The 26651-nt window shown below is 37.7% G+C and overlaps 1 protein-coding gene across 3 annotated transcripts in view; it reads right to left on the reverse strand.

Moving 5' to 3' along the window:
- Positions 1 to 797: 797 nt before the first annotated feature.
- Positions 798 to 26651, reverse strand: part of BBS9 (Bardet-Biedl syndrome 9) — a 298867-nt gene continuing 273013 nt past the window's right edge. For all 3 annotated transcript variants that reach the window (XM_074575478.1, XM_074575477.1, XM_074575479.1), the window contains one exon: positions 798 to 4533. In XM_074575478.1, the coding sequence (XP_074431579.1) occupies positions 4493 to 4533 (41 nt within the window). In that variant the 3' untranslated portion in view covers positions 798 to 4492. The remainder of the gene's footprint in view (positions 4534 to 26651) is intronic.

The following is a 26651-nucleotide window of genomic DNA, read 5'->3' on the forward strand; positions in this document are numbered from 1 at the left end:
GTTTGTACTCCTTGCTATAGCAGATGTAAAGGTACAGCGATCAGGACACGTTGTCAGAGAACACCAGGTCAAATGATTTAACTGGGCAATGCTTCCATCCCATAATTAACTAAATCACTTGCTATACATTTAGTGCTAACAAAAGTGCTAAGTGTCTCTGCTGTGATCTGCTGGTCTCCTGGATAAAGTATATTCCCTGAAATTAGCAGCTTCTACTCAGCAAACACATAGCTATCTTGCAAAGGAGGACAGAAATAATAATTCCTAATACTATTGACCATTATAAGAATTAACAGGACAGGAGACAGGCAAGTAGAGAGGCATTTTAGGCTCTAAACCAAGCAATGTTTTTCAGCCTTCACGGAAATATGAAACTTGCGTTCAACTTGGCCTACTGGAATATTACAATAAATTCTCACCGAAACTCATAGAAATTCTCATAGAAATGCATTCAAAACCACTTCTAGCTTGGGTCACTTTTGCTAATTATAAACCCAGCCCTGTAGACACTGAGTGCCTCGGCCTCCCACTTGTTTCAACAGGACCCGAGGGCATTCTGTCCCCTCAACAGGATCAAGGCTCATGAACCAGCGGAAGGCTATGCAAACTTTTACCTTTGAACAGCAAAGGAATTAAGTCACTTGCAAACAGCATATGAAGATACCACATAAATACTGGGGGAACCTTGTGCTACGAGTAAATCAACAAAGCAGCATGACGGCAAGGGGTGACAACAAACAAGGCTACGGGAAACTCAAGATTAATTTCAAATAAAGAAGCAATACAGAAGAGTGGTTTCAGGAGCACGTCATGTATTTTACAGCACCTTCGCAGAAGTTTTTCTTTAAATAGATTATATATAAACAGGATATTATGATAAGAAGGAAAGACACTTATCCAAAATGATGCATACCCCGTATTTGTATTTTTTTTATGCTGGAAGGACTTCACATAGAAATACAATCTCTGCTCAGCAAATTTCTGTTTATGGCATAAATTACTCTTTATAAGCAACACAAGAATATTGAAACTTATCTCTAATGCTCGCTGTACAGTAAATGCTGAAGAACAGAAAAAAAGACAAGACATTATAAAGTGAAACTCAACGCCTTGAAAGTAAAGAAATGTTGGTTTTCTGTGTTATAGTTTAATAATAGTTGGACAGAAGAATCAATCTGGGGCTGGAAACCACAGTTTGAACTCAGCATTGTGTTCAAAGCCCAAAATATCATCAGAGCCCAGACGTCCAGATTTTGGTCATCAGAGTAGTAATTGTTTTAATCTGTTTTTCTAAATTACAACAGCACAAAAACAAAATGAAAGAAAAGCCCTTGGACAATAACATTCAGAAGATAAACTCTACCAAGAAAATAAACTCTAGAAGCATTTACCTGTTTAACAGAAAAACAAAAAAAAGAATATGCTTTATGTTAGGACTTATTTTATAAAAATGCATCTCAAAGCGCTATAGCACAAATATAACAAAGTTGCCATGACTCACAGCATGGTTTTCAAAATGTCACAAAATTCCTTTTAGATATATGTATACAAAATTAACTTCAATAAAATGATAATTTAAAATTTGTTTTTATCTGTGAGCCACCTAAACATATACAATTCTCCTCGAATAGCTAAACATGCAGACAGGCTCGCATATTTAAGCCAAGCAGAAAAGCTGACCAGGCATTACTCTAAAATCCTGTTCAGAATAGTTTGATTGGCCAGCAATGTCAGTCTTGGCCTCAGAAACATTGTTGATGAGAACCAAACATTTGGTCCCCTTGAACTAGCAATGCTGCCTTACGTTTTTCAGTTGGCCAACTCCCTAACTTCAAAACTTCCTGTAATTGGCCTGATTTTTTTCCAGCCCAAAAGAACTTTCTTAAAAATTCAAACTGCATTTGAAAACTGCTAAGAATTACTTTACAATGTTTCCTCTTACCCTGCTGCATAAATGACTGCATTTCAATTACTTCCTTCCTCTGAGTTGGATAGACTATTTGGCATTGGGGGAAACTAAGTAATTTTTACTCAATGCAACTACATTTCTCTTTTAGATCCGGATGATACTATCAAATACCGCAATTTAGTGCAATATACAAAGAGGTCATACATTACTACTATAGACAGTTCTACCTTTTTTTTTTCCTCTTTATTACCAGTATGTTTTCCCCCGTCTGTAAAACTATTCTCATGAGACCTCATTTTACAAAGCATGGAGCAGAGAAGGCAAACGAGAGTGCTTCTGAGCCTTACATCTTAAAATAACAGAAAATAACTTAAATAAGAGTGGATGATATAATTGACCTGAGTACCTACTCGTTGTTTACCCTAAACTCCCAATGAAACGAGGCAGCTCTGAGCACTGGGATCACATTCAAAATGACAATTATGACAGGGTAATATGTTTCACAGAAGTCTCATAGTAGTGTGCTTTCTAGCTATATTATACACCTATAGCTTAGGATTCTTTGGTCTAGGATTCTACACCATTATGGTGTGGGCTTTCAGTAGTAACTGTGGTTGATTTTTCTAGATTACCTAGTAGCCGCTGACAAGAGGACAAAAGAAGATTTGAGATCTATAGTTAAAGTTTAAGCCTAATAGCTACAGTAATTGATTAGTTCTCCATGGATTTTCTTTGGTCATTGAGGTGTGTACAGAGACTACAGGAGATTATTTTATTGTGTAATTTTCACAGCGCAGCAGGGTACCTTGACAATGGGTTGGATACCACCCTCCTGACAAAAACCACAGGGGAGGGATCAGAGTGAAGAAAACTCAGCCAGGAGAATCACTCCATAACAAGCAGGGGGTAGGATTTTTCCTTCCAGGGAAAGAAGCAAGATTTCTGGCCCCACAACTTGTAGATATCTGAGGTATCCTGGGGGACACAGTCATTTTTATTGGGAGTCGCTGCCTGCTTCAGTCCTAGAGGTATCAGAAGCCTTACCCAGTTCCCTGGCCACTTAGCTCTGTTTAATACCTAACATGTTGAAAAAGGCTCCATGAAACATGGTTATATCACATTTACTGAGGCAGAGTAGGACCAGAGGGTTAAGCAGCAGATGCACAAGTGGTGCAAAGTTGTTTTTGTTCTGGGGGTGGATGCAAAGAGGCTGAAAGTAGATATGGAGATGATGAAGGTTGATGGCTTAAGACATCCTGAAATACAACGTCTCCTTTTTATCCACAGATCAAGTAAGCACGGACCACAAGAACTGTCACAACCTCTGCTGAAACAGCACAAAAGTGAGTAGGAGGGACTTCTACAGCTAGAACAGGAGTTGGTGAACCCCTGCTGAGGAAACCAACAGGAGCATGGGATGTGGAGATGGCTCGTGCAATTGCATCCACCAGAAACTAAGCTGAGACTAGCAGTGCCTTTTATATCTGCCGTCCAAAAGACTGCAACTTCTATTTTGGTATGAACCAGCAACAGCCAGGAAAGGCTTCGTTCAAATGACTATTTTTACACTTGACCGAGGTCTCATTTGTTTTCAGTTCCGAGTATCTTTTATTGATATCTCAACTCACTCTCAGGAATCCAGACATGAGCCTGACGCTTTCAAACACTAGGCCAAGGTCCTCCCAAAGGTGACCTCAGCTGTTGGGTGTTGCATTTCAGGCACCTTGCATGGACCTGACTTTCAGAAGGCAAATACTCAGCACTTTCTAAAAACTCAACCCTCAAAGCACCCTCCAACTGGATTAATAAAAATTAAGGCACTCAAAAATTGATAGTTATTTTGAAAATCTTACCCATAACTAGAACAGACTGACTGACAAGAAAAACAGAAATCACAGGTAACCATAAAAAGATCCATGTGTTGCTGTGCTCAAGGTACTTACACTGTAAACTTTAATCACATTCATACTGACATAGTTAATGGGAAAAGGGTTTGCCCTTTATGTCCAGTAACGATATTTTACTCTATATCTCTAGAGAGCAGGAGTCTGTATAAGCAATGTGAGAGGGGAAAAAAAAAGTTGATGGATTACCAGTTTTTCTTCTGGTGGTGAATTCAGCTGTCTGGAATCGTGAACATTAGTACAGGAGGAAACGAGATAGTTATCTTTTGTCAAAACTGTGATATAACAAATGTTAATATAATCTCAAAGGGAGGTACAGTTCAGAATATCTTTTTAAAAAGATAAAACATATCCTGAAACAAAGGTTGATTTTAACTATGTGTAAACAGTCTTTGATCAATCGACTGAATCCTTAGAAAGGACTGATATATCACAAAACATAACACAACACCCCTACCACAGTTGATTAAGTGCTTAAACTTTGCTCACAGAAAGGATGCTAGTAGTTGGCAGGGACACCAAACCAAAATTATTTGAATGGAACTTTTTTGTATAAATTAGCACAGTCCTCTCCTTCTGGAAGGTGCAAGCAGTACAGAGTAAAATGGGACTGGTACTGCTGCATTATAAATGCATTTGATGTCAGATAGAAATTCCTCCGGAGGGTTGTCTTCAGATTTCATGGCTTTTCTGCTTGCTCTGCTGCATCCTCAGACAAACCTATAAAGCAGAAAGAAAACTCTTAAAAATTCAGTGTACTTGGCAACTACATGCAGTTTTTGATTGTTGATTCCATCCTTTTGTAAAAGCCTTGGTTATAGCTGGAGGAAACAATTTATTACATGCAAAACAGGATAAAAACGCATAACGTGCAAATTCAAGCACTCACAAGTTTAGAAAATATAAAAAATTAAGGCAATAAGGGCAATTTCACATCAGCTCTTTTATGCATATGATGGATGATACAGTCTAAGTCATAAAATCACAGACTATTTGTACATCAAAACCAACAGAGAACAACTGGACATATGATCTGAGACACAGTTATTCCAATCTATTTGCATTTTGCCTGCCCCTTTTTCTAGGTAGAACTTGCAACACAAATTGCAAAACAATAGGAAATTAAGCTCCATAAACTCATTAACACGGAATTATTTTTTTATATAAAACTAACACTTTGGGCAAGGGGAAAACAGCAAAACCCCTGCACTGAAGGTAACTTCTGCCTTAAACTAAGAGTATGAGTTTCCCATTTTCAAATATCAGTTCAAGAGAAGAATCCATCTTGGATCAGATATTAATCTTTGCAATAATGAACCTGACAGAACTGGAAAAGTGGGCAGAAACTCACAAAAAGTTGCTTGGAATATCTAGGGAGAAAAAGAACAGTGGATAATAATACAGATTTGTATACACCTATACTCACATGACTTTAAATTAAAGCGATTATTTAACCCAGCAGTTTCTTACATGTCCACTCTTACTTTAAGCTGAAAATGAAACTTAAATCCTTTTCTAATAAATGTAAAGCAATCCAAAATAAATCGGCACCACCTCCAAATGATATATGAATAATAATAAAACTAACACACAGCTTTTATGGGTTTTGGTGTTTTGGTTTTTTCCTTATGAGCCATCTCTGAAGAAGGCTGAAATCCCCATACACCCCATGAAGTGAAATGATCCAGCAGGTCAGCAGAATAAAATTTGAGCATCCAGGTCTTCTAGAGCCAAGCCACCAGTCGCCCGACAGCACGGCTACCTTCACAGTCATGTTCACACAGAATTTAGCACCGACAGGCTACGTAATTTTAGAAGAACATGCTTTCATTTAGATCTGTGCAATTCCACATAAACAAAAACATCTAGATTTCTTTTTCAGTTTTTATTTTACACTATGAATGTTTTTTGGTGCTTGGGGATTTCAGTATTTACAATAGTTTTCATGGCTGACAGTACTAAACGGAACAAATTTTATCTCAAGCCTTGAGATTGAAGGAAAGGATCAGTGAAGCTAAAAGAGCAGGATATCCGGGATAAAATCGCCGAGATACAAAAAACTAAAGCAGTAAAATTTCATCAACAGCTGGAAGCCCAAGGCCCCCAAGGGGCTAAGACGTTGCCCTTACTGAAGTGTCTACTTTTTTTTCTTTTGTTTTTTAAAGGACAATTTGAAATACCATGTTAAGAGCTGACTTGCGTTTACAAAGGTCACCCTCAAACGGTGGTTCTTTTGTTCTTAGCACATAGCACATGCTGGGATGCCAAAGGGACCAGCAGCAGGTCCCATCTTGTTTCATTAATGATCCAGGGGAAGGAGGAGGTAGGTAGCACGATAATGAAATGCGTGGATTATAAGAAACCAAGATGAGCTACAAATAGTGGAGAGGGAAAAGAAATGTTGATCTAGGACTAAGAGATTACCAAGGCTGAGGGAAGATAAAAGGATATACTACATCATGGAAATAACAATCTTAAACACACGTACTTGCTGAGGAAAGCCCTGCAGAAGTAGCACAGTGGAAAAAGCTGTTAAAGTCATGCATCTGCAGTGAAATACCCCACATTGCTCAATGCAGTGTAGGACCAGAGGAGCCACTGCAGAGCTCACAGTTAATGCTGTTCCTGGCTATATAGCTTTGTTGAGATCACGTCTGGAGCTCTTTACAGCTTTGTACCACATAAAAAGATACTGGAGGCTATCTTACTTTCCCACCATAATCAAGGAAAAGAGTTTGCAAGAACTATGAAACTGGTTTCTGTACACTCTTACAAAAGCTGGACATGCACGTGATTCATACTGGAAACAAAAAGGGGGTATGTTTATGGTCAGGTCTTTGTACCTGAAAAGAACAGCCGCAGATTTACCGTAGACCAAGAGGCACTAAGCTGTGTATTAGCACTGCCCTCTACGTTGCACACTTGAGACGCGTGACACTGCCGCTACACTGTGCCCTCAACCTCCATACATTTGACGACTGGCTAGAGGACATCTAAGAAGCATAACAGCACGGAAATTAAGGAAGAGAGCTTTACAAAAATATCGGGGGGAGGGACTAAAATCTTAATGAAAAGGCTATTACATCCTTTCTTTTTTTTTGCATCTTTTCCTTTATTAAGCTGAAAACATAACATGTTAAAAATTAAGAATTATAAAATTATAATTAAAAAAAATTATTTGAGCCATAAAATAGTGCCCAAGATACCGCATTCAAAACCTGTTATTTCCATGACGTTGGCTTCTTATAAATAACCCTTGTGTCTATTTCTACAAATTGCCATGCCAAAATGGGCAAGGTGAATGGTTACTTTCAAGCTCATGAAACACAGTGGATCCGCTAAGCTTAATGCATTAACTGTAATTATGGGCTGGCAGAACTGAAGTAATATAGTAGGATTTACCTCAGTTTCACACAACTTTGCCCAACAGCACTACACACGGCTATAGGGAACCTGGAATACTTCTGCATGGATCAAAGAACTACCACATGAGTAAAGCGTGGGAGAGGTGAGCTGACAGGTGATGTACAGACCGAAGCTATTTTTATTGTGTAACTGCAAAATGGGAGGCAGTATGAAAACACGGCTTGGAACAATCAGCTTTCCCACCTCTACCCTGTGTTTTTTCAACATGCAATATTTATTAGTCATCTAGGGGAACAACATAAATTTCATATTGATCTAACTGGCACATGCTGTATCATAGTTAAGTGAAATGATTAACATCAGAGAGGTTTCTCATCAGTATATTCTGACAAGCTCAGGCAGATCCTAAGAAATACAGGTTATAAAACTAAAAATTCTGTAGATTAAGGCTCCTTTACCTCATTTCATCAGGAAAAAAAAAAGCTTCCTTCCATCTTCAGATCCCCTATTATGAAGTTCTCAATGTTTTATTTTATAGATCATCCAAAAATCCTACCAGAATAATACTGGTCTGAGCACACACTTTGACAAATGTATATTAAAAAGTTTACATCTCTATTTATCAACACTGAGAAGCTGCTTTTGGAAATAATAGTCATAAATTTTAACTCCTCTGCAGCAGGTAACCCCCAGAGTTTTTGGAAGCAAGTATTTAAAACAGAATTAAAATATATGATTAAATTGATATCCTGATTAGTAACACAAGAGTGCATATATCTGAGGTCAAAAACAGATTCCACCTTCAGCCACTTAAAACCCTCAAATTTTTTTTTTTGTGTATTTGTCAGTCAAAGCACATTAGCGCCCTCATGAAAACAGCTTCTATAAACAAAGACACAGTTGTGTTAATTTGCCTCTTGAAAAGCATACATATTATTGACTCACAGAAAGTTTATTTGTAGATCAAAATGTATTTCTGAGTCTTGAAAACTGAAAGTTCAATGAAAATCAGCCACAGTGAGAGAAGCAAAGACAGCTAAAAACCCCAGCTTTCCTGGAATTATTATTCATGCAGCCAGAGGGGAAAAAAAAAAAAAAACAACCCAAAACATTTAAAGGGAGGGATGATATTTGAGCATGATGGCAGAAGGGAGGAGAAAGGATCGTTTTCTGTAGTCATAAATTGTTCACACTAAGCATGATGGTGTAAGGTTTAAAGATGTTCAGGTTAAACAATTAGGCAATGGAAGAAACTACCCAGGGAGGTGGCTGAGTCAAGGATATGAGAAGTTTGCAAAGATAGGGTAGATGAAATCCTAGTGGGGATTAGTGAAGAGGAAGATACACAGGCCTTGAACTGGGTGACCTAAAGCATCTTCTCCAATCCTATCATTTATGCTGCTATGATTCATCCTAAGGAGAACATTTTGGACTCTTATGAATTACTGGCCGAGTTTCCTGGATACTATTGTACATTAGTCTACTCTGAAGCATGCATAAAACTAAGTCAAAGTTGGCTTTGAACTGTTTGATCTACAATATCCAATGCTTCCCGGTCTCTTTTTCGTACAGTGACTCAGAAAAAAGGGCTGTTATAACAAGACAACAAAAGTTATTTTGAGTTCAGATTAAATTAGAGAAGGGAGGCACCCTTTTCTTCAGCTATTCCCACCTAAAAGAGGAAAAAACCACCCCATCTTATGGCCTGATGGTTAATATTGCTATTTCTAGACCCGACATAAAACAGCTTTAGAACAAACTACGGCTTTAAACTAACTGTTTTTCATAAAAATTTTGATCCAAGACTAAATGTTCCGAATGACCAAAGTTAATAGCTTTTTGGTTTTTTGTTAACAAAAGACAATACATTTTTCCCAGCACCTTCAAGTCACATTTCTGCAAATCATGATAATTCTCTAAGAAATCCCATCTAATTGCTGATAATAATTTTCTTTATCATTATAAACTGCTTGAGGAAACATATACAGCTTCCTTTTTCTTAGTATATAATCTTTATTACATGAACACAATCCAAAGTGTTTTTCAGAAAGTTTAAGAACGCAACAATATCTTGCTCATCCCAAGCAAACGGACACAATTTAGTTGGAGTGCAAAAATTAGTGAAAAATCATCAACTCTAATGCAGTGATCACCATGATGGACAAGCTACAAACTTGCCTACGCTGCTTTAACGGGAGAAACTGGACTTGATCAGTATTCCATATCACTTTTTATGGAATAATAAACTGAGAGTGAGCCTTGCGCTGCCTGCCAAGTCACCAGTGAGTCACTGATCATTGTATACATAATTTAAAAATGCTCAGAGTTTTGTATCTGAAAGGGGACTGATGGTAGCTGAATGAGTGGGAAGCATGGACTGAGTCATTCATTAAAGAATTGTGTAAATCAAATAAATTTGCTTTTCATTTAGGAAGTAGTGTGACCAAGAGAAAGGCCTTCATTCAGTGAACTTTTCTTTGCCCTAAGGGACCACACGCACCACAGGATGGATAATGTGAAACAACAGTTTCCATCACTCACTCTTAAATATGCCCCCTACTAACTGCAACTAACATGGCAAGTCCAGCCTATATGACGCTATCAATAGTTAAGTTTCTAAACTGCCACAAAATAGCAGCGGTAGAAGGGGCAGCTCTTAGCGTGGGGACAGCAGGGTCTGTTCCCACAAAACTTAAAAAACCTTGCTAAAAATCTTCCTTTTGTCATTCTGACTTAATAGTGACATGTAGTAGCAGTGTAACACAATGGAGATAACAAGGAGGTAACAACGAGAAAGGCAACATTTACCAAGTGTCCACTTTTTTTTTTTTTTTAATTAACTTTTAAACACCTTACAAAGTTCTTGTGCATTCCTGCTCCTCGGCAGTAGCCCTCAATGGAGACTGCAGACATGGGCTTGTGGCAACTCAGGCCTACTATGAAAAGGGTCATGTTAGGAAAAGTTAGTGTCCCTTCCAAGGCAATTTCTTTGTTTTGTTTCTTTGTTTTCTGAAATACAGCAAATAAATATCCCTATCATTAATTTTATGCCGATAATTAATAACTTATGCTTGTTTTGTATAATACTGTTGTCTTCAACTTTCATCACATTATATGGTGTACACACACACACACACACACGTACCCATACACATCCCTACTACAGAATTTTCTGTTGAAAACCCCAACACCAAGAAGCATTAGAGCTGCCACCAATGGGTCCAAGGACTGAACAAGTAGACTGAATTATTGTCCACCTGTTTTGGGTAACGTAAGGAGGTGTGCACCAGTTCACAGTTCCTGGGACTATCAAGTACTCAAGCTGTAAACAGTACAGTTCAGACCCCTACATTTATAATGTTGCAAAGTTTCTATGTTTTCTTTAGGTCTTTCTTTGGCTTCGTATTTGGAAAATACTCAAGACATATCAAATGTTTCTAATAGAAAGTTACCAAATTTGAACATCAGGAAAAACATTCAGTGACATGACCAAAAATTCCCCCAGCTGCTTCTTCTAATGACCCCAGTCAAATAAATATATATAAATATATATATATATACACACACACAGACATGCACATACCCCCACACACTGCTGGAATAAACACAATGTGTAAGAAACAAGGATCTGCCAGAACATCGAATCTAGCCTACATTTATAGATATCAAAGTGAGAAGAACAAGAGGAATGGGATGCTGGTTAGTTTGAAGCAATGCAGAGCTCTGTAAGCAGCACGGAACCAAAAAACACCTCAAAATCACCAACCAAAATCCAAAAATTATTACAGAGCAAACTGAATGTGCCTGCAGGAAGACAAGCTGCCTAAAAAGCAGAAGCAGCAATGAAGTAATTGATCATTACTGTGGGCAATTTAGTTTCAATTAAGCTAAATTTTTGGCTGAAAAATGCCCATTTTCTCCAAATACCTGCCTTATCACAATCACCTATCAAATCCTGTATATTTTTCTGGGAAAGCTTGCAAATTTTTTGAGAAATGGTTGTTTTTATTTAGAGATGACCACAAGAAGTAGTCACAAATTACACATTTCAGCTGGAACAGTTATTTCTTGCCAAGCAGTAAATCCGTAAAAGTGAGTTGGCTTTTCAGTGGCCAAACCTTCCTTCTTTCTAATTAGCTATCAGCCTGTGTTAGGGCAGTAAATTAATTCAGTGGCTTCTAAGGCAAATACGCACAATACAAACCTAAAACTTAACTAATCACGGCCACGCAAATGTCAATGCTTCAATTTATTCTTCCTCATGCTTATGTCTTCCCATTCACTATAACCCAAAATCCTATTAAGCTTTTCAGAAATGCTTGCTCTTTAACAGTTTGCTGTCAGAAGAAAAAAAAAAAAAAATTTGGGCCATGTATGCCGAGATCAGACAGATGATAATATATTAAAAACAGGGTCTCTTTTGGTTTTGGGTAGACATAACTCTTCACTTTGTCCTGGGGAGCAGTAATGCTATAGTAATCAGTCTTTTGCCTGCTTGATTAGCTGTGCTATTTTTTTGACTTCCCAGACAGACAGACCAGCCAGCTGACTATTAACAAATCCTTTATCTTCCCAGACAAGCGATCACCGTGACAGATAGGCAAAACTCCAGGGGTAGGTTAGCTTTAGGGCAAGATTTTCCACCATTTTCATATGAATGGCAGTGAATCCTACTCCTGGAGACAGCCACCCAGTGTCTGCCTGCAGGAAGATCTAAGATCCTTCACGGATATGATGTATACGTTACAGTCAATTTCTACTCCTACAGGTAGGTTGGCTGCAGCTCATAATTGACATCTGAAGACCTATAAACCCTCTGTTAGTACAGCTTCAAACATTCCTCATCTACCTATGTAACGTCCGCTAATATTGAGCAAACTTTTCAGCTGAGATGATTTTCCTCAGAAAACTGCAAACGCAGGTCAAACAAACCATCGGTCAATTTTCTGCTGAATTTGTCGGATCAACTTGGCTAAAAAAAAGTAAATAATTACAGCATTTTTGATATTTTCAAAATCTTTTGCATTTTCATTTCACACTGAAGTATTGCAAATAAACTTCCTTGAATATAATGTTGGGGTTTTTTGTTTTGGTTTGGTTTTAAAAAGTTAGTAGGTATGAAGTCTAAGCAAAATACTTCATTCGAGAAGAAAAAAAGAAACCTAAATCAATCACTGGAGGTTGTCCCAAAATAACAAATTTTCTAATTTGTTTGCTTCAAAGTCAGAAACTTAAAAACCCGCCAGTTATTCACAGAACTCTACTCTTGTCAGTGTGTACCTCTATCTTAAGTCAAAATACTGTGGTTATCCTTTTAATATGTATGATATAATCGTCAGAATGAAGCTTTCAACAAACGTAGCTGCAATACGTACATGCAAAGTATATGTGGCTTTATCCAACACGAGCTTCGGCAAAACATAAAATAAAAAGTATATTAGGTTTATAGGGGAAAAACCCCACCTTTTTATGAATAGAGTCTGATATTGACTTGCATTTAGGGCCTGTGTTGTGTTTCTTGTGTAAGTTTAAATTGTATGGCCACAAAACAACTTAGTAACTTCATACATAAACATCAGCTTTTCCAGTAGAGATTTCCAACATTTTCTTTTTAGTGTACGGTACACATAAGCCCATGGCTCCTCAGTACCAGAAAGATACAACAAAATAGAAGAAATTCCAAAAAGAACAGCGTAAATAATTGTATGATTTTGTGGAAAACAGAAAAGAGGAGAGGGAGACAAATAAAACAGCTGAAGGCAAAGCAACATTAGGAATTGTTTAGTGCAACGAAGAGATACAAAAGAGGATCAAGAAGATGAAGTCAAGGAAAGGAACATTCAAGGCTGCTTTAATGCCATGTATTCTCTCAAGGGAAGTGCCGGAAGCCACATGACTTATGACATTTGCAAATTAGTACCACAATTAAGACAACAATCTGGTGATGTCAGGGAGATGGTCAAGCTGATATAACAAGAGTTTTCCATTTCTAACTCCTGTTAACACACAAGAGATCTGAGGTGCTACAAATTCCTGAGTGTTTTGTAATAGTCACAGAAACATCAGTTTTTGCTTACCATCAAGTATTCAGCAACTAAATACTCTTCAGTGTGTTGCTCCTTTTAACAATGGAACATTACAGTGCAAATGATAAAATCATATTCAGTATTTCCATGCATTCTTCTGGAAATAACATACAACAGGATTTTACCATTTGATGTCATTTTTCCTTTGGAGCCTTGTGGGAAAAAAAGACATCGGTAGAGAGGCAGGTTTGAGGAAAAATGTGTTTAAAAAAAACAAAGGAAAAAGAATACTTCTGTGTAATACTTTCCAATCTTGAATTTCACACATTCCTTTTAAGCTACAGTATATGAGAAAAATGCTTTAAGAGTTTTTTCCCCAAATAGAATCTTTTGATAAGTCTCAGTGTTGGCTTAAAAGCAAAAGAACAAAATAAAAAGAGCCTGTATTAAAGTAACAGATGAATTTTCTTCTAAATGGACACTTAACTCCTTTCTATTGCTCATCAAAAATCTGTACCTGATTTTTTGTTATTATTGTTGTTTTGGGGGGGTTTCTTCTCCCCATTAAAATCTTATCTTTGCAAATGGAAAGGATGATTTTTTGGGGTAGAGGGGTAATATAATAGCAGGTCGTATATTTTATCTCATATATAATCTCGACTCTTTCAATAACTCACTATACCAAAGACTTGTAATTCTTGTTATTTCCACTACTTTTCCACTGGAATCAGTCTTGTCTGATACAGGTGGAAATAGAGTCACCCCCTGCTACACCCCTGGATATCTCAAGGCATATTGTAGTAGCTATAATGGCAATTTCAGTACTCACAACAAAAATCGTAAAGCTACTCAGATCTGATGATCCAATTAAGGATTCCTTAAGGCCCAAATTTGTGCATTTCTGAACGATGACTAGAAATTTCTGGGCCCTCCAACCTCACACCAAAATCAGCAGAACCAGGAGGACGGCAGCACTTTGCAGGACTGAGCCTTTTAGCACCTCCAGAAGGAGCAGTAGAAGCCAACACACACGCGTCTAAGGCTTGAAATGATGAAAGTAACAGTTTTAAAAGTATTATGGATTTTCTCATGGGCTCAGGAAGCAATAAAAACCAAGTATAGTCAGACTGCAAGGGAGCAATATAGCTTTCATAATTTTCTGTGACTTTAGGGAAAACATGCTCAACTTTTATAGACAACCAATAAAATTACAAAATTTTCAGGAAACATCACTGCTATGGGATTCCCACAACAAAAGCAGGTTATGTTGAAATTACTGTTTTCTGCAAGGACACTGCTCAAAATAAATTCACATCGTAAATGAGTTGATTTAATTACAGTGCAACACAACTAACTGTCCTAAATTACAGGCTTCTCATTGAACTGGACACTAACGATGCTAGGAAGAGCAAACAATTTCATTCTGGCAGTTACGTAATGTTAAGATTACTTCCTTATTCACTAGTAAGGTCTGAACAAAGCTTAGAAGGCAAAGACAAACATGCTAAATCAGAACAAAACCCCACAACCTATAGGTCCAATATGGTAAACAATTTCCAGAAAATACACCGAAACACAGTGAGAAGGAGATCTTTTGTTGTGCAATGTTTCAATTTGTCAATCATTTTGCAGTTCTGTCCAACTTTGGAGGAAGTTTAAACAGTGTCTTGGAACACTTAGAAACAAATTCCAAATCCCCACATAGTTGAAAGGGTATGCTACAAATAGTTAAAAAAAACAATCCTTGATTTAAGGTTAGGTACTGAAAACACCATGGTTTATGCATAAGTAATTCCACTGAACTTAAGGAGTCCTACAGGAATTCTCAAATATGCAAATTGTTGCAGAAGTAGAGCCTAATTTTCATACTACATATTTTTTAAGCTGATAACGGATTTTCTCTTTTTATTCTGATAAATAGAATAATATTATCAATTAAATATTATTAATTAACGCAAACAAATGATGTCTCTTGAAGTAGGAAGATCAGGTTTCCCAAACTGAACAGTTGTATCTATATAGCAGAGAAAGAGCTGCCTTTGGAGCTGTTTTACCTGAAACACCTGAAGACTGCCTAAAGACAGATTAGTCATGCTTGAAGGTAACCTACTTGACTTTATACTTCTTTATACCTCGATGCAACTTAATGCTGTTCTTCCCTACTTGACACATGCAAGGTCTACAAACCTGTGCTTGAAGAGAGCATCTAGGCCACCACTACCTGTCCATATTTACGTATGCAATAACGTGTGTGTCACCAAGAAGCTGGACATGCAGGTTTTCACAAGCCACCTTGAAGCCAGTGAAAGTTCTCCTCAACAACATGAATCTGCTCCTATTTAGCTTATAGGACACAGTGCTTTAAGACTCGGGCTTACTAATTCAGAGAGTAGCCAACTACTCATGCATGATATTTAACCAGCTCCAGTTCCAGTTCAGAAAACTGCGTCCAATCACTTAAGCATATGATCAACTGAGGTCTGTGGAACTGAATGCATCACGTACGTGTTCAAGTTGGCTGAATGCACAAGCACTCTTAACAACGAATCTAAGTACAGCCTTAAATGCTTTCCTAAATAGTGCCCCGCAATTCTCTGATGCTATCACACATTTCAACCTATACTCCAAAAGTGGTGATATCAATGCATTTATGTAAGTATTTCAATGTTATTTCAAATCTAAACTTGTTAGAATATTGATTATGGAAAAATCTTTGAGACATAAAAGTAGTTTGTGTATAATTTTTATCCTTTTCTCTTCCTCTCTCCCTCCTTGATTTTGCTAACGATCTCTGAAATTCTAGCATAAAAGAACTGTGGTGAAACAGAAAATAAAATAAATTTAAAAATCTACATCCATATTCTGAATGAAATACAAAATACTAATGAACAACGCTCATTTAGCAACAAAAAGAAAATTAGGTTGTTTTTCCTTTTTTAAAATATTTTGCATTTCACTGTGCGCATGACTTGCAAGTAATGTTGGTATGGGTTTTTGTGGGAGGTTTTAAGTCTAAAAAGAATCCGGTGACTTCACCCAAGGAAATATCTAGATCATATATTACATTTAACTCGACACAATTTTGTTTAAAACCTCCTTAGGAAAGAGATACTTTTCTGTCTCCAAAGTGTTCTCAAAGGAGTCTCTGGCTTTTACACGCGGCATTTCTGATCTCTCACTGCAGGAGAGCTTTACATTAAAGTTCATATAGAGCTCCAAAAGCTTCATTGGAGCCTCTCAAGGTGATAGTTTGGGCAAAAATGTAAAGAGAGATATGTTATTGAGAGAGATTCTGTTGCAGCAGAAGTGAAATCTAAATACAGTACATGGAGATCTATCAAAGTGTAGACATAGTCCCACTGTGCTTACCCATTATCTGCTTCTGCTAGGATCTTGCAACAAGCTGGATGCTATTGCTTCTCTCCCAATGCATTTGCAGTTTACAAGTCTTGTTGCTATAATCAGAGATTTTGTTAGAAGAAAGGCAATACACATCACACATGAGATGTTTTGAAAGGAGCTGTGAGTTAAGGTATAGGTCATTTTTGCTTTTAACCCTTACTTGGAATGGTAAGAGTGTTTTCCAATCTGTCATCCATGAAGTCATGGTCTGCAGCCCATGAAATCACATTAAACAAGAAAATAAACATCATCCTTACAGTATTTCCAGCTAAAGGTGCAAAGATATGATCATCTGCCGGAAATGGGCCAGCAGAAATACATGATTGGGAAAGTGTGAAAACCACTCATTCAACAGTGCGTGAAGATGAAAAGTAGAGGATCAAATTGCAGTTTTACCAGTATTCATTTAAACTACAAAAGATGAACAAGAAAACAGTAAAACACGTGAACAACAACAATGTGTAACAAAGTTTCAAATACACTATTTAAAGTAGCCCTTATCCTTCTCTCATGACTTTTGGAAGGCAGCAAAACAGAAGCACTTCTGAAATAGGTCCAGGTATTAGCATCTCATTTAATGGGCTGTAGTAAGGACTAATCAAGTAGCTCAAGACAGACAGTTCCTTTAAGCATGGTGGAATCATCTGCTGGCTCACACTTAACATGGCCAGATCTTCTCCACCCACACAGGACAATTCAATTTGTGCTGTCAGAAATAGTATTTGCCTGAAGGATTCCATACGCATTACCAGGCTAGGTCCCTGTGCAGTAGCTTGGAAAAGGATGGCTAGTGATTTTAACAAGTTACAGATTTAAAAAAGTATGAGCTATTCTCATATCTATGAAACATCATGCATGGGATGACAAGTTAAATAACTTTATGTTTGTAAAACTAAACTGGATCATACTGAGATACCTATCTTCAGAGATGCTGCAACACCACTTCCCATTCAAGTCAAGATTGTTTTGAACGACTTCCTAGAAATGCTTCTAATACTTCTTTACCTTCCAAATTCCAGCATCAAAATGTTCCGTGTCTTTATTCTTTCCCTCAAATCTGATCTAGAAATTCCTTTATCTGGCATATGATGCCACTTTCACATGACAATACCCAGATCTGGCACATTTCAAGCCTCGTTTGTTTTTTCAGGCTCTTCCAAGAGAGACAGAAATATATATGGAAGACAAGAAAGTCTGAACACAGTTTGAAATAAATCACTTACCTTTGTGAGATCTTTCTGTGTCATTTTGACACGCTGAGCTCTAGAGTTGGACTCGATGATCTTAAAGGTCTTTTCCAACCTAAATGATTCTATGGTTCTATGATTCTATTAGTGCAACCTATCTAAAACTTTGAGTGGAAACTTTTGTAAGTGTGAACAAATAATTTTAATTAACTTAATTGGCTGATGGAAATAATACAAGGCTCTTCTAAAGGCACGTGCTCATTTGTCCACAAAGCACATCATCTACTTTCTTAATCGATGGGTATTCAAATCATGACAGGAACTGGCATTGGGCTTCAGGGTGGGAACAAAGAGTGACCCACAAAGCTCAATGGGATTATGAATCAACTGAAGTCATGAGTCAACAGCAGCCTGTTGCTGATTGACTCTGCCTCACCAGTAGATGTTACTTCAGCCATTAATGCAGATTGCTGTATGGCTGCAGGGATATGCATGCCTGCCAAGGTACACAAAAAATATCCAAACCAAACTACAACCTGCCAGGTTCTGAAAATATCATGTAACACCCTGCTCTGTATCTCCAACAGCATCCAAAGTAATTTTTGGGAGACCTGACCACTACCACACCCATCCCTATGTCTGCAATACAGCCTGAAGGTTTTTCATTGACGGCCATTCCACTTAATCATTCAAAGGGATGCTTGGCTATTTGATTGCTGTGATTTAACACAGTAACAACAATAATCCAGACTATGCTTAAACCACTCACGGTACTTCCAAAACTGTTTATTAGCATTGGCTTCTGCTTTACTAGCTATTTTCAACACCCTTAATACTGAAGTTCCTCCTCCGGCACCTCTGAGAAGGCCAAGACTATATGAAAAAGGCAGTCTTATTTTTTGTTTGACTGAGTATTTGATAACTGCACTTAAATTCACAGTTTATTTATTTAACCTCAGCTCAGGCTAAAGCCATCTAAAATGCCCTGCACATTGTAACTTTAGGTCCAAGACAGAACTGCATACAGAACACAGTCTCTTTCATTTCCCTTGAAATGAAACTCAATAGCTCCTCTTCAACTCAGGAGTCAACTGCAAAGCCATCATTTAATAATCCCATCCTTTTATTGCCCTCATAGTCTGAAAGCTCAGGTCCCCATGCTCAACATCTCTGAGCAGAGTATCAGACATATCAGACTGGGCATTTCTGTCATGCTTTCACTAAATCTTATCTTTGAGCTAGTACTTTCCAACTGGTAACTGAGCCCCTTTCTGAAGGCCCTCAGAACGGGAAGCTCATCACTGGCTCTCTATTCTATCCTATTCTTTCAACACAACTAACATCTTCCATGGACCAGAATGACTTCTTTCCTAATGTATGAATTTCATCCTTCTTAACATTACAATTCACAGGAACTGATGGTGTAATTTAATACTTAGACTCCAACAGAAGTCAACATTTTACCAAGGAATCGTTAAACTTATACAAAGAACATGGCACTTCCCCTTAAAAGTAGGTTTTGTTCAACAGGCAAGGCATAAGAGCAATATACAACATAACAAAATGATTTGCCTATCGAACATAAAATATCTCACATTTATTTTCTGAAAAATGTTATCCAACTGTTTAATGTACACACTAATATTTTTATCAATGTTTCTATAAAACTCACACAACTTTTTCGGTCTACACAAACACAGTATGTGAAAGGCAGAAGTATGCAGCCTCTCATCTGTGCACAATATGAAAGAACAGCTTTTGTCTAGGAGACTTTTTTTTTTTACTGTAGATCCAACGATTATAAAAGCAGTGCAATTGAAAGCAGGTGGGACACAGTACAAGGGTTTCTCCATTCTAAGCACACAGTTCGACTCAAATAATAAAACCTCTACGCTTATGCAGTCTTGTACTTCTGTTAAAGCTAGGCCACCCAATTGTGCCAAATAATGTGTTGTCCAACTTGGACTAAACTGAGAACACGAAGCTCATTTTCCTAGTGAACTGTGCTGTACTTGTATGATTTCTACATTACAAACAGACATTATCTATAAGAAAAAAGAAATTAAAACTTTCTGAAGTCAGCACTGTTTCCAATTTCTTGTATTACTGGTGAAATATTAAAGGATAATATACTTGAGATTAAAACTTAAAAAGAACACTATTACCATGATGTAAATATACCCACATGATCATATATAATTAGGTAATCGTGTGCATACATATATTCACTCTGCCAAATTCTGCACCGTAGCTGTTATTTATATTTGATCTGAAAGCTGGAAGACACTCCTCAGACTATTTTCTTTAAAACTGTAAACAGTAGATAGCATCATTCTTTACGCCCATTAAAGACGAACAAGTTGCTAACAAAACTTTTACCACATTCATTTTTTGCTAACTTAAAAGTAAGAAGATGATAAAAGGGTAACTTGCATCTCATTATGTTGAATTGTAACAGTGAGAAAGAAAAACAAAGAAGATAAAGCAGGGGTTTACACGGTAAACCTGCTGATAGCTGAACTTGTTGAGATAAACTAAAAGGTTATAAATCAACTTGAAATAGTTGGAAGTATTAAAAAGATTGGGTAACTTTCTGGTGTCTTGCATTCTTCCCACCCCATATCACCTATTTTCATAATAATGTCTTAAATTTGGCTCCTGGCCTGCTATCAAATACTAAAATGAGGAATGACAGTAAGAACTGCTTTTTTCTTTGAAATCTGACTTGGCAAGGAGTGCAACTGTCACCCAAATTTGCCAAGGCATTTCTTCTGAGATCTGCATATAACTTTGAAGTGCCAAGAGGTTAGAATAATGAAATCAGAATTTTTTAAGTCTGATTGTCAGTACTTGTACTGGACAAATATATACACTCTGAACTGTGCAAAGTCTGTGACTGTAACTCAGTTCTGGAAGTGGAATGCTTGCTTTATGGAAAATGTTGGTATTTGCCATAGGTTTCCATTCTCAGCTGCATCAAAACATGGAAATACAACAAAGAATGAAACTTTTCACTCAGTTTCAGATTGGTGATATCACCATAAAACAAGTTGGGGTTATGAAGAACAACAGAAATGACAGTCTCATTTCCTATCCTGATTCCTATTCCTGTTTTCTATCAGATTTACATACTCCCTTCTCCCACAGTTTGCCCAGCTAAACCCACCTAATGCCTCCTCTCGTCTTACTTCACAATACCCTCAGCTACCTTTCACATCTACTAATTTACGAGCAAGAGCCACAAATTAGGCTGGTTTTGAGGTAAGGGTGTACTTACTCAAGATCACACCAAATGCAATGGGTAACTGTTAAATTCCTGTTTGAGCCTTCCCCCTAGTAATCTGAACCTTTCCTTTACACCCACCTGACAACTTCTACGAAACTTGTATGAAATTGTATATTTTTGAGATGTTTATCTCTATTTAAAATGCATAAGAAACTGGCCGTGGGGGTTCAACAAGGGTGGGGATAGAACCATTATGATTACATAAGGTTTCAAAGCAGGTTAAAAAAAGAAAGGCATTTTTGTTAGATACCAAGTAACCAGACATTTTGGAATTATAATTTTGAGAGATTCCAGTTCAGCAAATCCAAACGTCCCATTTCAGTATGTCCAGTTGCTTCATGTCAAACAAAAACTGATGCATTTTCAGCTTGGTTTCCAGCAACTCATAAGTATCTCAGAGATATTCACTGAAGTTGCGTTGAAAACCTTTACAGAAACTAATTCACCACAGGGGGAAAAAAATGGTATTGTTGATTTTCCCTGGATAAGAGTAGCTTTAGATGAGGAATTTTGGAGAATCAAAAAACACTCAAAATCAAAAGCCCACACACTGACATTTAATTATATATTCTACTAGGAAAACAGTCTATAAGGAAGCACTTCTAAGTTAGAGGCTTGTATTAAATTTAAAAAATAACCCTATGATTTATACTACCAGTTAGCGTTATAAAATGCCACATGTTAAAAAGCAAACATAATTTAAAAAGCAGGGTGAATTCAATACCTCTAAAAATGCCTTCCTGATTGTAAATGTTCTGTAGAAAGATGGTACTGAAAACTGTATCGTTTGATGAGACAAAGAAAATGCTGTTTAAGTGGAGATGCCTGATTTTACCCCCAGGATTTCTGTGGAACAGAGCGCGGGGATCATTAACGCAAGCTCTGTCCTGTGTAGGTGTGATCAACATGCTGGCAGGACCCCAGCGGATACCTCCATACGCATGGAGTCTCCACCACATGCCCTGAGCGCAGCATGAGAGGTGACTAGGAGAACTGTAAACCCGCTTCTCACCTTTCTGGCCCTGGGCCTCTCTCGGGGCATAGAGAAGATTTCTGTGAAACTGGTGGAAACCAATTTCGGTGGGCTGCTGCCCACAGAATAAAGGAGGGAACAGAAACCCACGCAGCGATCACTTCTCAGTAAGGGTTTGCAAAACCAGGTGCTCATTTTCAAAAAGAAATAATCGCATCTTGTTTTTTTTTTTTTAAATATAGTACTGGGTGAAGCACTGAATGAAAGGCCTCATCCTCACAAACATAAGAACGACGGTAGATTCTTTCAGCTGATACCACGCAACCCTAAAGTGTGCCACCACTCTTTAATGGATCAGTGGGGAAAGGAAAACATGGTTATGCGTCTGGCACACGCGCACCAAACACAGAGTACCTCTGTGCCGGGGAAACTCTCCGTTGGCAACCTACAAAAAACCTGCTGGAGATAAAGTGAGCAGAATTTGACTATTTTAAAGGAATACTGGGTATTATTAAGCAACCTTTAGAATGCCGCTCCTCACTGGGGCACACCACTTAAGAAAACACAGCATGGCAACATGAAAACATATGCCAGCAATCTTCACTGTTCACAGATTTTAAAGAACAGACGGGCTTAGACTATGATGATCTCAATACAAGCATCTAGTCAGATGCCTGGAATAATACAGAATATAGAATCTCACCCAATAATTTACTCAACAAGCCCTTAACTTCAAGTTGAGCTTTTTGATGTAAAAACTTCAACTGAAGAATGAATCACATCTGTAAGGAAGTTATTCTTCTCTGCCCAAAATTTGTCCTTTATTTCTACGTCCAAATTTTTCTTGCTTCTGCTTCCAGCCACGTACATGTGCAATACATCGGCTCTAAAATCATTATCTGGTTTTGTTCATCTCTACTTTACATCAAACAAAACACAAGAGGAAGTAAAAAAATAGCTGTAATATGCACATTACAGAGCACTTAATCTCACGTCTAGTGTCATACAAAGTACAAGATAACAATCTCGAATATAACACACACTGTCTACTGGAACTGTCATTGCTTGGATAGCGAGTTCAATTTGCCAGTACTAAGAAGGATTAAGTCTAGGTAAAGCATATATCCGAGCAAACTATGCCCAACACGGATAGTTGCCCCATTTGTCAGGCAGCGATTATGGAATGGAGGAGGCAGAAATGACACTCTCTACACTCTGCGCTTTTGCAGTTTCAGCAGATTTTTCTCCACGGTAATAGTCTGGTGGACTTTTCTCTCTCTTCTTCAAAGTATGTTTGAAAGCCAGGTGACTTGATTTATGCAAAAACCCCTTTTCTTTAACAAGTCATTCTACTAACAGATAATTTTCCTTATAAAATAACAATACATTTTTTAAAAACCAATTTGGTTCTCTGGTTATAACTATGGAATAGGAGCTCAGTCCTGTGTGTGTTAGTCATTGAAGAGCGGAGTGGAGACGCTGAGGGTCTTTGCAAACTGAATCTGCGTTTTATAAACTAAAAACTTGTACTCTGCACACCAAAACTTTGTACCAGAAAGTCCCTACTCTGATTAGGACACTGATGTCTTCTTCAGCAGAAGGCACTGGCAGACATATTTCCCCAGAAGCTTTCAACTTTAGTGTTGTAACACAGTAACAATGGTGGAATTAGCTTCTTGTTCAGAAAGATCTATGCTTCATCAATAAAGAAGAAATGGGGAAGCTCAGAGGACCAGTGTGTAGAAAGATGAAGACAAACCGGACATTTGTTCATTGTCCTAAAAATGCCATTTGAGCGCATGAGGTAGGAAAACAAGCAGTATGGGAATACAGTTGCATCAAGTTGCATCAGTAGTGTAAGAGGGAAAGGGAAGCCCATAGTTTTATGCCGTTTCTGAACCAGGGGGTAGTTCTCCATCACCTCTGATGGAGGACGCTGACCAAAAACTGTGACTGGTGGTGAAATCTTTAGCCAGGTTTGCAAGATTAAATGGCACACAGGAAGCGAGCAATGCAAGCCAAAAGAGAGCTCTCTGTGGGACACTGGCTGAGCTGAGGTAAGAGAATTCATAGTGTAAACATTAAATTTCAGAAAAATATCATTTTACCATGTTCATCAACAAACCAAGAACAACACCAGGAACACAATTACATCTCCATCTATGTCATCATTTACTAAAGTCTCAAGCCCTAATGCCACTCCTGGCAACAGCTCCGCAGAAGGTAGTATTGCTAGACTAAAGACAGCAGTTTCGTAATTTAGACTTAGGGACACCGGGACCAGGTCCCCTGATCGGGTGTCCGTCTGAGAATCAACAGGCTACTGTTGCTTTGTTTCTAACCACTTCCTGACTACAGTTTAGCTATTTATTCTTTCACCACCTGGTTTGTATTTGATTTGCAAAAATAAAAACAAACAATCTCCCCCAAGAAACAACAAGAATATTGCACAGTATGCAGTTTGTGACCAAAGAGGCTAGGAGCTGAGGCAATATATTCCCTAGTACCTAAGCCACAGGTCAGACTGGTTGCCAGCTAAGCCAATATTTCGGGTTTGAAGCATCTGCTGAACTTTCTTGAACAATAAGAAAGATTTGTTCCATCACTGAAATAGAAAACCAAATTTAAGAACGGCTGTGTAAATAAAGTGGAAGTTCATTCAAAACCAATGACCCAGAGGCCAGCTATTTCTGTAATATAAAGAAAATTAACCCAGGAAGAGGTCTTAAAGTTTGAAGTTATAATTCTACTGATTTCCTTCAATATGAATGCATACAGAGGAATAAAAATGGCTCTGAAATATAAAATTTAAAGAACTCAATTTTTTTCAGATGTTTCTCTGTACATTTTTTATTTTATTGTTAACTTTAAAAGGCACCTGCTGAGATTCCTATTTTTTTGTCTAGTAAATAATAATATATATAATTATATGCAGTAAAACATACAATACTGTAATACTGTAAATATTTTGTAAATAAATCAATCCATTGTAACATTTTATGGATGTCTCATATCTTATTTTATTTTATCCACTTTTAATTAACTTTGGGATTAGTTCTTCCTACGCAATTAAGCTTCAGGCTTTAAGTGGAATCTATATGCCAAATGCCTCCCTAAAGTTGCTCACATGGCATGTTTGCCTAAAAATATAACCTGTCCATCAAGCAAAACTGAATAACAGCATTTCAAAACTCTGTGTAGAATTTAAATTCTCAAATGAGTGCAGGGTTACCCAGATCTCACCGAAATTGGATTACGTTCCTTAGCACTCTTTTAGCATGGCAATGGGAACAGGAAAAGAATCAAATAAACACTTACCATCTATCTCCAGGAAGCATATAGCAAGCACGTTTCATTGCCCTCGCAGGCTGCTCAGTGCTGGCAGCAGGGCAGGGCGGCAAGTGGAAGAAAGGCTTCTGTTGACCACCTTCCTATTTTCTTACACCCCAGACCAGCCGCACATCTGGCTCCCCATCTACTGATTCCAATTCCCAATTAGCCAATGCGCATAGAAAAAAAAAATCTGTTTTCTGGCAATGAGTGCAGTTCTCACGTAGAATAGCAGAAAAATAAAAAATAATAATAAAAAAAAATAAAATCTGTTGAGTTGCAATTGTACATGTTCGTATGTTGCCAGTACCATGCCGCTAAAACAGGAAAGAACTTATATCTACGTTTACGTTTTAACATACTTATATTTTCATTTACTTCTGTGACAGATTTAAAGTTAAGCATGATCCAATATTTTATGATAAACTGGGGAACTCCTGCTTCTCATTTCCTTCTGTGCTTGGTGTTTCTGCCTAAAGACAAACCTTTCTTTACCTTTAAGAAAAGAATATTTCAAGAAGTACTTAGAAAAATGCACAGGAACGACATACAAAATCCTACTTAGCCCAATAGTCACCTTTTGATAGTAACCCCAAGTAGACACTCTGGTGGTGTACATAAAGCAGAGGGCAAATACAAAGCAACATCCACCTTCTAGTACTCTGCAGCTGGAAAGTTTCCTGACCTAGAGATCAGTTTTACACCTTTGCAGCTAGTAGTTCACAACTCATTTTCTTTCATAAATTCATCTAATCATTGACCCCATTTGTACTTTGGGTTTCCACAACGTCCTGTGGGAAGGCATTCTACAATTTACATGCCGCATAGAAGGGTATCCCCTTTGGTTTTTTTGAAACCTGCTGCCTTATATTTCACTCAGCGGCCCTAATTTTAGTATTTTGAGAATCACTGAACAATCCCTCCTGACATCCGCACCATTCAAGTTTTTCTGTGTCTCTATCATATAATCTCATGCCTTATTTACCTCTCTTGTATTCTAGAAAACGCTATCATGAAGCATCTGGTCTCTAGCTTAAATTTTGCCCTTTGGATCTGTCTCCTCCTCTTTGCCTTTGTTATCCATATGGACTATGACCAGCATCTCACCTCTCCATTTTCTAATTGATCTTCTAAGTCTCACGATAAGCCTCTGCACACCAATCTCCTAACTCAAGTAGGAGTTTGTCCCTCTTTGGCCAAGTGGTAACAGCTGAATAAAACTGGGATATTTTCCAGTCAGACTCTGTTTCAAAAAGACTTCTAGTCAC

Source organism: Larus michahellis, chromosome 2 (genome assembly GCF_964199755.1).
Source record: "Larus michahellis chromosome 2, bLarMic1.1, whole genome shotgun sequence".
Lineage (NCBI taxonomy): Eukaryota > Metazoa > Chordata > Aves > Charadriiformes > Laridae > Larus > Larus michahellis.